General features: G+C 42.7%; 1 protein-coding gene across 5 annotated transcripts in view; it reads right to left on the reverse strand.

The window, feature by feature from the left end:
- ap1g1 (adaptor related protein complex 1 subunit gamma 1) overlaps positions 1-16,166 on the reverse strand; it is a 143,238-nt gene that overhangs the window by 70,529 nt on the left and 56,543 nt on the right. For 4 of the 5 annotated variants that reach the window (XM_070898104.1, XM_070898105.1, XM_070898106.1 and 1 more), the window contains 2 exons: positions 9,223-9,319; positions 3,761-3,837 (listed from right to left, as the gene is read on the reverse strand). The exons of the other annotated variant lie outside the window; for it this stretch is intronic. In XM_070898104.1, coding sequence (XP_070754205.1) covers positions 3,761-3,837; positions 9,223-9,319 — 174 coding nt within the window. The remainder of the gene's footprint in view (positions 1-3,760; positions 3,838-9,222; positions 9,320-16,166) is intronic. 5 annotated transcript variants of the gene reach the window in all.

Here is a 16,166-nt window from a genome sequence, read left to right on the forward strand (position 1 = left end):
GAGTTGCTCTGTTTTTTTTGGAGTAACTTAAAAATCGCAATTCTCCCCATTTAAGTTGCTCCAGTGAGTGAGTTGGTTAGGTTTTCTTTTAAGTTCCTTTTTTTCCCCCCAAAAAGAGTGCCTAATCAGCCACTTACGCCTGTTTTGTCCATTTAAGCAAGTTTAGCCAGCTAAAACTTACTGCAAACTAACTTAGGCCAGAGTAAGTGGCCACATTTGTACGTTCTGAAAAATCCTGCGGTGAATTAAGAGATCAGCGCAGGTAGCCAGAGATTGGGGGGGGGGGTGGGAGGGAAGTTAGAGAATTCTCCAAAGCATTAAACACTTCACTTAACAATAAAGAAGTACAGAAGCCATCATAATTAAGAATAAATGAAAAATAAATCAAGTAATAAGAAATAAAAAGTCCTACCTTGCCGACCGGAGCAGGCACCGGCAAAGCCCTTCGGCCAGGGCTAGGGGCGGGAGGCTCACAGCCAGCAGCAGCAGAGATCTGTGCGTCTCACAGTGTAAGGCAGTCACCTGTGTCTGGAAACAGTCCAAAACCCTGCTCATAATGAAAGCCGCCTTGCAGCTTAGTGAGGTGGAGCACAAAGTTAGCTTCTAGGTCAATCGCCAAGAATGGTTTGTGTGAAAAGGGCCTGCTGTCACTCAAAAGCTGCCATATATAGACTTTGATTGACGGCAATTATCCCTTCCACAGAATTGCATTTCAGTGCTTGACCTGCAAAGTTAACTTCTTCCGCTAGAAGCTAAGTGAGGGTACAGCTGAGCATTGAAACGGGAGCGAATCCAGTCGATGGACAGCTATGACTGTCCCCTGCAGATTCATACTGACTGATTTGGAGCTATCATTTTAAATATCTCTGTTGTAAACCAGGTCTGTATAGGTCAGTGGTGGTGGGGTGGGGGGGCGGGCGGCGGGGAGGAAGTACTTTATTATTTTTTTTTAGATTCAATAAACCAATGAAAAAGCTTCTTAGGCTACAAGTGCTGAAGCTGTGGAGGATTCATACTTCCAGTTAGGTGGAAGTACCCTCTTGGACTTGTAATAACGAGCCAGCCTGTGGTTTCTGCTCTCTAAGAATCAAACGGAACTTGACATCTTTATCCATCCTGTTCCTCTCCAAATGCCTGCGGACAGCCACAGCAATCTTGATCAAATGGTGGGGAGCCCATTCAGCTAGGACTAGGGGCGGCGTGCTTCAGGCCCCACCCACACAACCTGCAGAGATTTTGGGGCGAGAAGCTACTGCACATGCGCACACACTAGCGGGCATGTGCAGAGGTCCCGGCACTGTTTTCAGTGCCTGGACCTGGCTCTGCCCCCCCATTCCTTCTGCTGCGCTATGCCAAGGGCCTGCATCGTTCCAGCTGCGGAGAGAATGCCACGGTAACTTTTAGGCGCGGTTTTTGTTCTAATAAGTCGGCGTACCTCACGGAGGTGCGCCATTTTAAGTGTGGGGGCAAACTTGGGCCCTCTGTATCTACCCTATTGAATCACTATCTAAACACCACGTTTAGTTCACCTCAGTCTCCTAAACTGAAAGAATACAAACCAAGTTTATGCACCCGGTCCTCATAATTTAACCCTACAAGAAGAGGAGATATAATTCTGGTGAATCTGTGCTGCACCCCCTCCAAAGCCATCTTTCTGGAGGTTCGGTGCACAAAACTAAATACACCAGATTGGGTCTGACCCAACTGCACAACTTTTTTATTCTAACCCCCTTCAGATAAAAGCCAACATTCCATTAGCCTTTTTGGTTCCTTTTTGTACCGGTGCACTAGCTTTTGGCGACGTGTACATGGACACTTCCTTTGCTCCTAAACAGCTGAGTCATATTTGTCTCCAGAGCAGAAAATGGATGATTTCATTGAACTCACATCGGCCTAGTTGTGCCCACTCATGCAATCTATGTCTCTTATGCCCCCTAACTTGGGTAAAGGAATAGAGTTGTATATCCAAATTATTAATGTATATGGTCTTAGGTACCAGTAGAGATTGCTGGAGAGCATGTCACATCTTGTCAATCCGAGAATGTTCCCTTTAGTCCAACTCTCCATCTCCTATCTCCCAATCAATTACCAACTTCACCAACCGCCAATCCCATGCATTGCTATTTCTGAAATTAAATCTCATGCGGAATTTCATCAAATGCCTTCTGAAAATCCATATAGACTACCTCCATAGGCACTCCCCGATCCACCATGCCAGTGTCCTCCAGCAAAAATTCAACTAGTCAGGCATGACCGACCCTTCACAAATCCATGCCGACTCTGATTAGCTCATACTTCTGATAGATTCCAATAACTTCCTCACATCTGATGTTAAACTGGCAGGTCTATACTTATCTGGCTTATCTCTCCCCCTCTAAATAATGAAGAAGTGTTATTGGTTATTTTCCAATCCAAGGGCATAATTCTTGAATCTAGAGCACTTTGGAAAATTACATCCAACAGATCTGTAATGACTTTCCCAAGTTCCCTTAATACCCTGGGGTGAAAACATTGGGCCCTGGAAATTTGTCCAATTATTTTTTCCATTACCACTTAAATATATTCAATCTAATAAATTGGCCCCCACCCAGATTGATTTGAGGTGCTGTTGTACTGCTGGAATTTTGCCCTCTTCCTCCTCCTCTGTAAACAGATAAAGTACTTATTTAACTAGTCTATCATTTCCTTATTGTCAGTATTACCTGCATGTTTCTTTAATGGCACCACATTCCCCATTACCACTCAAATATTTATAAAAACATTTGTTAGCTTTGATATCCCTTGCAAGTTTTTCCTGTATCTTCTTGCACCTCATTAGCTTTTGTATCCATTGGTTCCTTTTTATAGCTGTCTCTAGCAGTATCAACAATAAAGTTAAATAAGGAAATTTGACTTCTAAACTACAGAATATTGTTCCTTAAACACACTATCCTTCCGCTAATTCTAAGCACCATTAAAATAGGTTAGATGTATCCAAAAGGGAAGTTGGGGCCTAAAAACTGTTATATCTCGAACTTTTCCAATTCTGACGAAGGGTCACAGACCCGCAATGTTAACTCTTTCTCTCCACAGATGCTGCCTGACCTGTTGAGATTTCCAGCATTTTCTGTTTTTATGCCATAAAAACTAGGCTTCCTTCATATAGAATTATATTCCACAGCTCCATCAATATTTTTGATCCCACAAATGTGGGACTTTTTAAAAACCCTTAAAAAAAAATACAATGAGAAGCATAGACGTACTTGGATACTCAACCTTTTATGTAAGCTGTCTCACCTCTTCCAAGGGACAGTGGTTGCCACCTTGAAAATCTACCTATTCAGAGTTAATTAAAGTGCAGAATCTGTATAATCCCAAAACAAATGAGAGCCAGAGCTTGATTTTAGGTTACAAGATATCCAAAAAAATAGTTTGGCTACAATTCTGGAAGGAATTAAAATTCAATTACTACTTACATAACAGCAAGTTCACATTTAATTCTGTGTTTCAACTAAACATATCCTGGTAACATTTAATCAAAAATCTGATCCTGCATGGTTCAGGGGTGCAATACACTTACTAACCAATCCATAAATCTATGTAATTCCAAGGAGATTTATGATTACAGCCCAAGTGCAAGGAATTATGCTTGTGCAGCTGAAGTAATGAGATTATCTATGAATAAAAATTTAGTCTAATCTTCAACCACAATTGTGGGACAATTTAATCATATTACAAATTGTAATTAGAATAATGAACATAAAAAGATATGGCCACTTACTTTCCTGAAGTGTGCCAACATGTCAGGACTTCGTTCACACATTTCCGTGAGTAGAACAACGGATGTGTGAAGGACACCTGGGTTGGGGGAAAGAAAAAAAAAACAGCATAGAAATGCAAATTTTAAAATTAGAGAATGTACTCTGAATTAAATGCTAACTGTATTACCGCTTAGAGATGCTCAGCTTGTATTGAACCAGTTTGTTTATTTCCTTCATGAAGTTTGAGACATTTTTAGTCTTTGTCAAGGTTAATGATATGTCAGCACACAGAATGGTCTCATTTCAGGAACCCAGTCATTAAAAACATCCAGGCCCAATACCGCCTCAGTTAGACGTAGCGTTAAGACCCCTTTATTTTACCCTGACAACGTGCCGCCTTAATCTCAGAAATATCAGCCACCTTCCTAGATAAACCATCATTATGGACTTTGATAGGCCCAAAGCCAAAGAACAACCATATTGAAATCTTACATTGAGATTTTTAGACCCATCAATGGGATCAAACAACCCCTGAAATGCAATAACAGTACATCAACTAACTGGATCAGCCAGTAGTCAAAACCACTTTAAAAAAAAAAGTTAAATATCAAACACAACCCCGTGCGCATTGATAACATAATAATAGGTGCGCCATGCGGGTTCCAGGACCACCGCTCCTCCTCTTATATCCCCAACCTGCAGCTGGTGTTTCCTCACAGGTCGAGGCGCCACTCGGATTTCAGGGCCGCCAAAGATTCACTACCCCTCCGAGTGACGTTTCTCCTCATTAGTCCGAAATGGCCGACCCCTATTTTGAGACTGTTACCCCTGGTTCTAGACTCCCCTGCCAGAGGAATCATCCTCCCTGCATCTATCCGGTCAAGCCTTGTAAGAATTTTGTATGTTTCAATGAGATCACCTCTCATTTTTCTAAACTTGAGAATGTCGGCCTAGTCTCCTCAATCTCTCCTCATAGGACAATCCTCTCATTCCTGGAATCAGTCTGTTGAACCTTCGTTGCACTCCCTCTATGGCAAGTGTATCCTTCCTTCGGTAAGGAGACCAAAACAGTACACAATACTCCAGGGGCTATCTCTATAGAATTGCAGTAAGATATCTTTACTCATACTCAAATCGTCTTGTCATAAAGGCCAACGTACCATTTGCTTTTCTAATTGCTTGCTGTACCTGCACGTTAGCTTTCAGTGATGTGTGTACAAGGACACCCAGATCCCTATAAAACACCAACATTTCCCAATCTCATCATTTAACAAATACTCTGCGTTTCTATTTTTCCTACCAACGTGGATAACCTCTCATTTCTCCACATTATATTCCATTTGCCATGTTCTTGCCCACTCATGTAGCCTGTCTATATCCCCTTGAAGCCTCTTTGCATCCTCCTCCCAACTTACATTTCCATCTAGCTTTGTATCAGCAAGCAAACTTGGATCTCTTACATTTGGTCCCCTCATCCAAATCATTGATATAGATTGTGAATAGCTCTTCTTAAATAGCGGGGTTACATTTGCTACCTTCCAATCTGCGGGAACCGATCTAGAATCTTTGGAATTTTGGAAGAGAACAACCAATCACTATCTCAACCACCTCTTTCAAAACCCTAGGATGTAGGCCATCAACTCCAGGGGATTTATCAGCTTTCAGACCCATTAATTTCTCCAGCATTACTTTTTTTTTAAAAACCAATACTAATTTCTTGGTTCCTTATTCTCGCTAGATCCTTGGCTCTCCACTATTTCTGGGAGATTTTTTATTTTGAGTCGTCTTCCGTGAAGACAGACACAAAAGTTTGGGTTTAATTTCTCTGCCATTTCCTTATTCCCCATTATAATTTCTCCTGTCTCAGCCTGCAAGGGACCTAGATTTACTTTGGCTAATCTTTTCCTTTTTACACACCTACGGAAGCTTGTACAGTCTGCTTTTATGTCTCTCGCTAGTTTACTCTCATTCTATTTTTCCCTTCAACTTTTTGGTCCTCCTTTGCTGAATTCTAAAATCATCCCCATCCTCAGAATTACTGCTCTTTTTTGGCATTATAAGCCTCTTCCTTTGATCCAATACTATCTTTAACTTCTCGTTAGCCACAGTTGGACCACTTTTCCTGTGCGGTTTTTGTGCCTTAAAGGAATGTATGCTTGTTGTAAATTATGTATTAACTCTTTAAATGCTAGCCATTGCTTGTCTACCATCATACCTTTCAACAAAAAGAGAAAATGCTTGAAACTCAGCAGGCCAGGCAGCATCCGTGATGAGAGAAACAGTTAACGTTTCAGGTGTAAGATTGCCGACTGTTTCCAGCATTGTGTTTTTGTTTTGAATTCCAGCATCCACAACATTTTGCTATCGTCATACCTTTTAATGTAGTTTCCCAATCTACCTTAGCCAACTTGCCCCTCATACCTACATAGTTTTCTTTGTTTAGATTCAAGACCCCAGTTTCGGATTGAACTAAATCACTTTCAAACTTAATGTAGATTAAATTCCCCCATGATTACTGTATTACCCTTGTTACATGCACCCATTTCCTGATTTATACTGTGCCCTACGTTACCACTACTGTTTGGAGGCCTATAAACAACTCCCACCAATGTTTTCTGCACCTTGCTGTTTCTCAGTTCCACCCAAATTGATTCTACGTCTTGATTTTCAGAGCCAAGATCCTTTCAGTCAACTGTCTTTATCCTATCCTAATTATTATTAGGGCTACCCCTCCACCTTTTCCATTTTACTTATCACTTCTAAAAATGTAAGTATGCTGGAATATTTAGTTCCCAACCGCGGTCATTTTGCAACCACGTCTCCGTAATGGCTATTAGAACAAGCCTAATGAGCCAAAAATTGCAGTCTGAGGCTTCCCACAGGGCAGATGCCTCCAACCAAAATTTGTTACATGAAAGTACCTAGTGGTCCTGGAGGAACGAACACTTCCAGTCAGAGGCCTAGATGTGTAGCCCAGCACAGAAGCCCACGTATTCCAGGATCGTAAGCGCATCCTGGGATCACATGGACCTGGACCACCAATGTAATATTCTCACTAATAGAGAGAGTTCCATTTGTACGAGTGTCCATTACTATCAATGAGAATACCCCCCAAAACACAGAAGCACAACACAATAAATTAAAAAACGTTCATTTAAAATTAATTGAAATTGAATTAAATGTTAGGAAAAAGTTCTCTCAAAATGTTTAAAATGTTTTAATAGGTTTAAAAATAAACTTATCTTAATGGACACGGCTTTTAATATAAAAATTAGTGATAACATTTAATGTTTCTATCTTTTAAAACTCTTGCGCTGGTAAAAGCAGGCCTTATGCCTGAGTTTTGAGGACATTTGCTGGACAAGAGTTGATAAAATAGCCTAAATCCATGATCACAAAGTCCTCTCTCCTGGGGATGCGCTGGATCTGTCGAAAGATATTTGGACAGATCGCAAGTGCAGGGTTCAGGCACATGCGCTTAGAACTGGCACTTGCGGGGCCTCTCCGGGTGCATGCGCACATCATACACGCCCGTAGAAACCGCTATTTTGGCCCATTGATTTCTATCTGCACTACTAATTCATCTATTTTGTTGCGAAAGCTTTGCCCACTCAGATATAGTGCCTTTAGCTTTGACTTTTTTCTATTTTTCCCCTGATGTCACCGTAGTCACTGATGCCCTATTTATTACCTTTGTTACCCTGTCTCTTCCTGACCCACTGCTTATTTTTACCCAAAACTCTGTTTTACTCTAGAGCCTTGAGATTTCTCTTGCTGCTTTTAAATTTACTCTTTCCTGAATCCTCCCACCTCCCCCTTCATTAGTTTAAAGCCCTGTCTGCTGCCCTAGTTATTTGATTTGTCAGGACACTGGTTCCAGCTCGGTTCAAGTGGAGCCCATCCCAACAGAACAGCTCCCCCTTTCCCCAATACTGGTGCCAGTGCCCCACGAAGCAAAACCCCTGCCTCCCACACCACTTCAGCCACACATTTAACCTTCTAATCTGCTTATCCCAATTGGCACGTGGCTCAGGTAACAATCCAGAGATTACCACCTTGGAGGTTCTGCCTTTTAATTTGAACCCCAACTCCTTAAACTCTCAGCGAAACTTCATTCCTAGTTCTACCTATGTCGTTGGTTCCTACGTGGATCATGACAACTGGATCCTCCCCATCCCACTCCAAGTTCTTCTCCAGCCGCGAGGAGATGTCTTTAACCCTGGCAGGCAACACAACTTTTGGAACTCCCGGTCGTGGCTACAGAAAACAATATCTATCCCTCTGACTATATGATCCCCTACCACTACATTCCCTTTCACTCCCCTCACTTGAATGGTGCCATGGTCAACCTACTCATCCATCCTGCAGGCTTTCCCCTCATCCACAGGGGCAGCAAAAACCTCATACCTGTTGGATAAGGGCAATGGCCGAGGCTCCTCCAATACTACACCTGGGGTCTCCTTAACTGCCGGAGTTGCAGTCACACCCTCCTATCCCTGGCCACTAGCCAGACCTGCACCACTACAGAACTCAAGGGGTGTGGCTGCCTCCTGGATCAAAATGTCCAGATAACTCTTCCCCCTCCCTGATGCCCCGCAATGTCTGCACCTCTGTGCAGTGTTCAGTGATACACTGTTAGCTATGGAAAAATCTACTTTACTCTTTCTTTAGAACAGCCTGGGAGAGCAACAGCGGAACTCAATGCATGTAGTTTGCACTTGGCTATACATCCAAAAAAATACAATAAATTTGCAGAGAAACATTATGCTTGGATTAGAGCTATATAACAGGATTAGATGAAATATTACCTCTTGATAAAAGCAACTATTTTTAATCAATAAAATCTTAAATCCAGTTACTTGAAAGGGGATTATCACAGAGGCATAAATTTCACTAGTAAAAGGACTTTCCAGCAAATATGACGGTATCCATAAACTTAAAAATCTATCTGCATCTAGAAATCACTACATTTTAATAGCAGTCAATGGAAGCTAGCAAGTCCTCGGTGGCTTAGTAGTGAAGGCATCAGGTCCATCCCAAATAGTAGCGAGACCTACGAGGCACTATTCAAGTCCAAGGTATTAGAGATCATGATCCCAAAACCACTGCTCCCTCTGAAGGAAATAAGGATTTGGAGAACCGAGAAATATCCAGTTTCTATTCAAGGCTTCTTCCTCGTTCTGGAGCACAAGGATTGTGACTGATGGTTTATAGACACAAACAGATCTTTAGAATGATAACTACATTTGCTAGATGTTCTGAATTACCCACAGGTTAATATTTCATTTGCAAGCTGGCTGACATGGCGCACATCCTGGCAATGTGCTGTGGTGATGTTTCATTCCAGGTTCAATGCATTACAAAATAACTTGAATTTATTAACTGAAGTTAAATATTTGTACTTACTATTTCAGCATTACTAGAAATTACATTAAAATCAAATTAGATTACAGAAATATCCACATTTGCAATGGGACATTACCATGATTTTTTTCATTCAGCAGGTTTTTAGTAGCTGGCAGGAACATTTCCATGAGTTCAGGCACTTTCCTGATTACATGTACTGCACACAATGCTGCCTGGAAAAAAGATTATACTTGAATTCAGACAATTCCAGTGAAGAGCAAAGACCATTATATAAAAACTTTGCAAGCAAGCATTTTAAACATTAATTCAAACCGCAAACAATAATTTGCTGCTGAAATTTGGGTATGATAAAATTATTTCAAATATTATTGATTGAGTTATTGCAATATACCTATGAAGTGGCCAAAGAATTCAGCTTACACAGTATTGTACGCACATTACAAAAAAAGGAGACGTGCAACTATTTGACTCAATACAGAAGCACAGAATGACAATAGCATGATCAGTATAAAATATTTCAATGGTTAATTATTAGAAAGGTTACTATGTTTTGCTGCAACAACTCCACCCTCTTCAATTTTCTGCTGTTCTGACAATGACTCATGCTGGGGGTTCACATTCATTGGCGTGGGCAGCATTCGAGTCCCCTGTCCATCCCTCATGTGTGCACCTTGTCTATAAGGGTATAGAAACATAGAAAATAGGTGCAGGAGTAGGCCATTCGGCCCTTCTAGCCTGCACCGCCATTCAATGAGTTCATGGCTGAACATGCAACTTCAGTACCCCATTCCTGCTTTCTCACCATACCCCTTGATTCCCCTAGTAGTAAGGACTTCATCTAACTCCTTTTTGAATATATTTAGTGAATTGGCCTCAACAACTTTCTGTGGTAGAGAATTCCACAGGTTCACCACTCTCTGGGTGAAGAAATTCCTCCTCATCTCGGTCCTAAATGGCTTACCCCTTATCCTTAGACTGTGTCCCCTGGTTCTGGACTTCCCCAACATTGGGAACATTCTTCCTGCATCTAACCTGTCTAACCCCGTCAGAATTTTAAACGTTTCTATGAGGTCCCCTCTCATTCTTCTGAACTCCAGTGAATACAAGCCCAGTTGATCCAGTCTTTCTTGATAGGTCAGTCCCGCCATCCCGGGAATCAGCCTGGTGAACCTTCGCTGCACTCCCTCAATAGCAAGAATGTCCTTCCTCAGGTTAGGAGACCAAAACTGTACACAATACTCCAGGTGTGGCCTCACCAAGGCCCTGTACAACTGTAGCAACACCTCCCTGCCCCTGTACTCAAATCCCCTCGCTATGAAGGCCAACATGCCATTTGCTTTCTTAACCGCCTGCTGTACCTGCATGCCAACCTTCAATGACTGATGTACCATGACACCCAGGTCTCGTTGCACCTCCCCTTTTCCTAATCTGTCACCATTCAGATAATAGTCTGTCTCTCTGTTTTTACCACCAAAGTGGACAACCTCACATTTATCCACATTATACTTCATCTGCCATGCATTTGCCCACTCACCTAACCTATCCAAGTCGCTCCGCAGCCTCATAGCATCCTCCTCGCAGCTCACACTGCCACCCAACTTAATGTCACAGCCAAACCCAATTCATACCCTCATCCAACGTTCTTACAAACACATGGCAGCAGGGGTTACTGGACATCAGCAGTGGGAACTGGAACTGATTTTTCCTTTCTACTCCATGGACATTAAAGTCAAATCCAATACCCCACTTCTAATCTGTCACTACCCATGTATGTACAGTTCAGTGACACACAGCAGTGCATTTATCCACTTGGCCATAAGAAATCCCCCTCTACATTTTTATATTTCAATATTTACAATTCTATTACTGAAAAACATGCAGCATTTTATTTGCACAGTAACTATGAAATAAAACAAAACTAATTAAAAATTAGATGGTTATGGGGAAAGGGCAGGGGAATGGGACCAAGCTCAGAGTAGATAGGTGGAATAGTCTCCTGTACTGTAAAATGTTGTGATTAAGTTCCAGCGCGTGTGCAGAAAGAGAACGTACCAACCAACCATGCTTTAGAACACCCAATCTGTGAAAACTTTGTACCACATGAGCAATGCTAGCATATTATCTTTTGCTCCCTCTTTACTTCCTTTACGTAAAAAATGTTGCTCTGGCCACACATCTTCTGAAGAGGTAGCAGCTTGATATGACAAAGCAAGAAACAATTTTAGGAAACTAAGTAGTCCTGGTCAGCGAGAAGATTGAGGGACAAAGTGGGAAGTTCTGCACCTGAAGGATGATGGTTCAAAAAAAAATAAAACCAATACCACCAAATGTTTAAATCCAAAGATCCTTCCTCACCCAAACTCCAGTTACAAACTTACGCCATAGTACATCTGACCTATCCAAATCAAATCAAAACACAGCAAATTGGTACATAACAGAGCAAATAAAGCCCCAATATTTCAAGTCTCATTTATATTTCCTCAGGCCAGGCACCATCCTAGTGAATCAGCAATGTACACTCCAGCCTCAATAACTGTCCTATAGGGCCCAAGTTTCCACACGGGCCTAGAACGGCGCAGTCCCGACCTGGACGCCCGTTTTTCGCGCCTCAAAGTGCGCCTAAAAAAATCCTCGGTATTCTCCACCTACTTGCAGGTCCTCTGGCCCTCGGCGCAGCCAGCACGAGCTGTGGGGGGGGCGGAGCCAGGTCCCTGCACTGAAAACAGTGGTGGGATCTCTGCACGTGCGCTACAGTGGGCACGCAAGTGCAGTAGCTCTAGGCGCCGAACTGTGTGGGAGGGGCCCAAAGCACGCAGCCCATAGCCCTGGCTGAATGGCCTCACTGGGGCTGCGTGAATAAGGCTCCTCCCACGGCCAGCTCCTGCTTCCCCGCTCCCCCCCCCCTGACCAGACCCGACACCCGCTCCCCCCCCCGACCAGACCCGACACCCACTCCGTCCCCCCCCCCCCCCCCCCGACCTCTCTCTCTCTCTTCCCCCCCCGTCCCCCACTCCCCCCTCTCTCCCCTCCCTCCCCCTCCCTCCCCCTCCCTCCCTCTCTCTCCCCCTCCCTCCCTCCCTCTCTCTCTCTCCCCCCCTCCCTCCCTCCCCCCCTCCCTCTCCCCCCCCTCCCTCTCTCTCTCCCCCTCCCTCCCTCCCTCCCACTCCCTCTCTCCCTCCCTCCCCCCCACCCCGACCCGAACCTCCCCTCAACGACCCAACCCAACGCCACCTACCTGTAAATCTGGTGCTGGGGACGGGTCAGCCTTCGGTCCCGAAAGGCCTGCCTGAAGCACTTTCACACAGGTAGGAAGATGGTTTATTTAATCTTTTCTTTGCTTATAAATGTTTATTCAGGTTGGATTTATTTGTATAATATTTGTATAAGTATAAATAAGGATTTATTATAGAATTTAATGACTTCCCTCCCTCCCCCCCCAACTCGTTCTGGACGCCTAATTTGTAACCTGCGCCTGATTTTTTAATGTGTAGAACAGGTTTTTTCAGTTCTACAAAAATCTTCACTTGCTCCATTCTATTTTAGTTTGGAGTACGTTTTCACTGTGGAAACTTTGAAATCAAGCGTCAGTGGCCGGACACGCCCCCTTTTGAAGAAAAAAATTCTGTTCCAAAGTGGAACTGTTCTACCTGACTAGAACTGCAGAAAAAAAAAATGTGGAGAATTACGATTTCTAAGATAGTCCGTTCTCCACCAGTTGCTCCTAAAAATCAGGCGCAAATCATGTGGAAACTTGGGCCCATAGTGTGGATTCCAATACTGCAAACAACGCTCCAACAACTGAGGTCTTAAGGTTTTATGTGGACTCATCATTACCTCTTAGTTTTTATATTCTATATTCATAATAAAAACAATTCCATTTGCTTTTATTTGTAGCCTTAAGCCAAGATGCGACCTTTAATGTCCAGTGAACCTGTACCCCCAAATCCCTCTGGTCTTCCACAGCACCAAGCCTACCTACTTCCATTCAGAGTTCAGCAATGGCTTGATTTTAAAATTCTCATCCTTATTTTCAAATCCCTCCATGGCCCCCCGCCCCCCCCCCACCCCCCACACACACCAGATGTCTGCGCTCCTCTAATTCTGCCCTTGAGCATCCCGGATTATTAATCGCTCAACCACTGGTGGCCATGCCTTCTGTTGCCCAAGCCCTGGAATTCCTTGCCTAAGACCCCCTTTCCTTCAAGATGCTCCTTAAAACCTACATCTTTGACCAAGCTTTTGGTCACCTGCCCTAATTTCTCCTTGCGACTCGATGTCAAATTGTGTGTCTCAATACTCCTGTGAAGCGCCTTGGGACATTTCACTACTTTAAAGGCACTATATAAATACAAGTTGTTGTATAATTACTGTTTTTTTAAAAAAACAAATCCATCACCTCATTGATAGACATTGAATCCAATCTGCTACCTATTAGCCCATTCTCCCATCTTAAATCAATATCCCTTTGCAGCTTCCTTTCATCTTCTAAAAATTAACCTATTTTGGTATCCTCTGCAAATTTCAACATCAATCTCACTAGCCCTATATCCAAATCATTGATCTTCACAGTAAACAGGAGTGGTCCCAGAATGAAACCTTGTGGAACACCACTAACCACTTGCAACCACTGAGAAACAGTTTTCAACTTGTGTTTTATCCCATCTAAACAATTTGCTAATCCAGGTTGCTATCGTCTCCCAATACGATACCCTTTAATCTTTAGTAATCTCTCCTGTGGTACATTGTCCACGGTTTTCCTAAAGTCCATGGATACTACACCCATTGCATTTCCCCCATCTACCATGTCTGTTACCTCCTCAAAAGAATTACTATGAGGTTTGTCAAACGCAATAATTCCTTTTGAAATCCATGCGAGCGACTTCTAACAATTTTCTCTTATCTGGAGACAAGACAATTTCATCTTACCACAGACGTTGAACTAACTGGCCTGTAATTACCTAGATTAGCTCGGTCTCCCTTTTTAAATATAGGCATTACATTGGCCACGGTCTTGTCCTCTGGCACACAATAGAATAAAATATAATTTCGAGCCTCAGCAACTGCTTCCCTCAGGATCCCAGGATGAATCCAGTCATTTTGTCTTCTATTAGCCTAACTAATCTATAACTCATCTTGATCTCAACCACTTCACTGGTCTCTTTAGTAAAGACCCAGATGAAGTATTTATCAAATAGCTCGTTCACTGATGTACTTCACACCAATACTGAAAAAGACTAATGAAACCTGCACTGAAATCTGACAAAGATTGGAACATATCTTTCCTGAATTGAATAAATCACTGAACAGTGGTGTCTATCCAGAACCATACAGAAGGAACAAAATTAGTTGCAAGTCAATGATACATGCAACACAAACCATATAAATTATCTAACATTCCTTGGACCGTGCTCCCTGAAGATGGACAACCCATTCTCAGTGAAGCAGTCAACTATAAAAATTAAACTAAGTATGCATCTACTCAATAATTAAATTTATAGATGATTTTGCAAAGCAATATTACATTGTTCTACCACCACGTCAACCGAGACTATTGTACCATCCAATGCACATCTCTCCCAGCACCTAATCAAGGCTTTGCTTGCACAAATTCTCATACTGTAGAGCAATATTCCCTTTAAGCTGCACGCATGCGCGACAGTGCAATGTTCTGCAAGGTACCGCGCAGGCCGCTCACAAGCTTTTCCATTTGAAATACTGCGCACATGCAGAAATATAAAGGGACCATGCATTTCAATTCAGGCCGCGCACAACAGACAATTTAGAGGGAACATTGCTGTCGAGCATCGTACAGCAAATTGATTTATCCAGTCTCAATACACAACTCCACATGATGATCGATCCCACATACTAGATGAAGGTCTTGCCCCACAACACGAAAATCAGACTTAAATCAGTATCACACCAGCAGATGCAAAAGGTGCAAAACACTATTCCATGCAGTTAGCTAGAGTATTATGTAATGTTTGGACAACTTACAACCATAACTAGTAGACTTGAACATCCATTGACTATCGACCAACTTCAAACCATACATACAGTATCACCAACAAAACATCAAAAAACACTGATGGAATTTTTATTTCTTGTGGGTTAAAATTAAAATTGCAGCAGAAAATTTAACGAAAATGTCCTCCATAGTCATGCAAAATAAAAAAGATAAAATATCCTTTGTTGTATAAATCCATTTACAACAGTATTCAGAGTTGGTACCAGGTAAAATGTAAACTAGACCATTTAATACTTGCCATGAACATTTTTCATGCTTGGTTTCTCATTTCTTTCTTTTGTTTACCTATTCTGCTACTTTCCCCGTTACCTCTCCAGTTTGAGCAAGAGGCCGTTTCTAACAGGGCCACTACAGTCAATGTGTCATACAACCTTGGTGTCATTCATATGTGACCCTGAAATGAGCTTTCGACCACATATTCCCACCTCTAACATCACCGATCTCTGCTCTTGCATCAGCTCATCCGTTGCTGAAGCCCTCATTCATGCCTTGGTTACCTCTAGGCTTAACAATTCCAACACACTCCTGGCTGGCCTCCCACATTCTATCCTACATAAATTAAAGGTGATCCAAAACTCGGATGCCCGTGTCCTAACTCGCACCAAGTCCAGCTCACCCATCAACCCTGTAGTTGCTGACCAACATGGCTTCCAGTTAAACAATGCCTTGATTTCAAAATTCTCATCCTTATTTTCAAAATCACATCATGGTCTCGCCCCTCGCTATCTCTAATCTCCTCCAGCCCCACAACCACCCGCCCACACCAAGTTGTTTGCGCTCCTCTAATTCTGCCCTCGAGCAGCCCCGATTATAATCACGCAACCATTGGTGGCCGTGCCTTCTGTTGCCTCGGCCCCAAGCTCTGGAACTCTCTGCCTAAACCTCTACGTCTCTCTACCTCTCTTTCCTCCTTCAAGACGCTCCTTAAAACCTACCTCTTTGACCAGGTCACCTGCCCTAATTTCTACTTATTCGACTTGGTGTCAATTTAAAAAAAAAAATCTCAATACTCCTGTGAAGCGCCTTGGGAT

This window comes from Pristiophorus japonicus, chromosome 13 (assembly GCF_044704955.1).
Source record: "Pristiophorus japonicus isolate sPriJap1 chromosome 13, sPriJap1.hap1, whole genome shotgun sequence".
Classification (NCBI taxonomy): Eukaryota; Metazoa; Chordata; class Chondrichthyes; family Pristiophoridae; genus Pristiophorus; species Pristiophorus japonicus.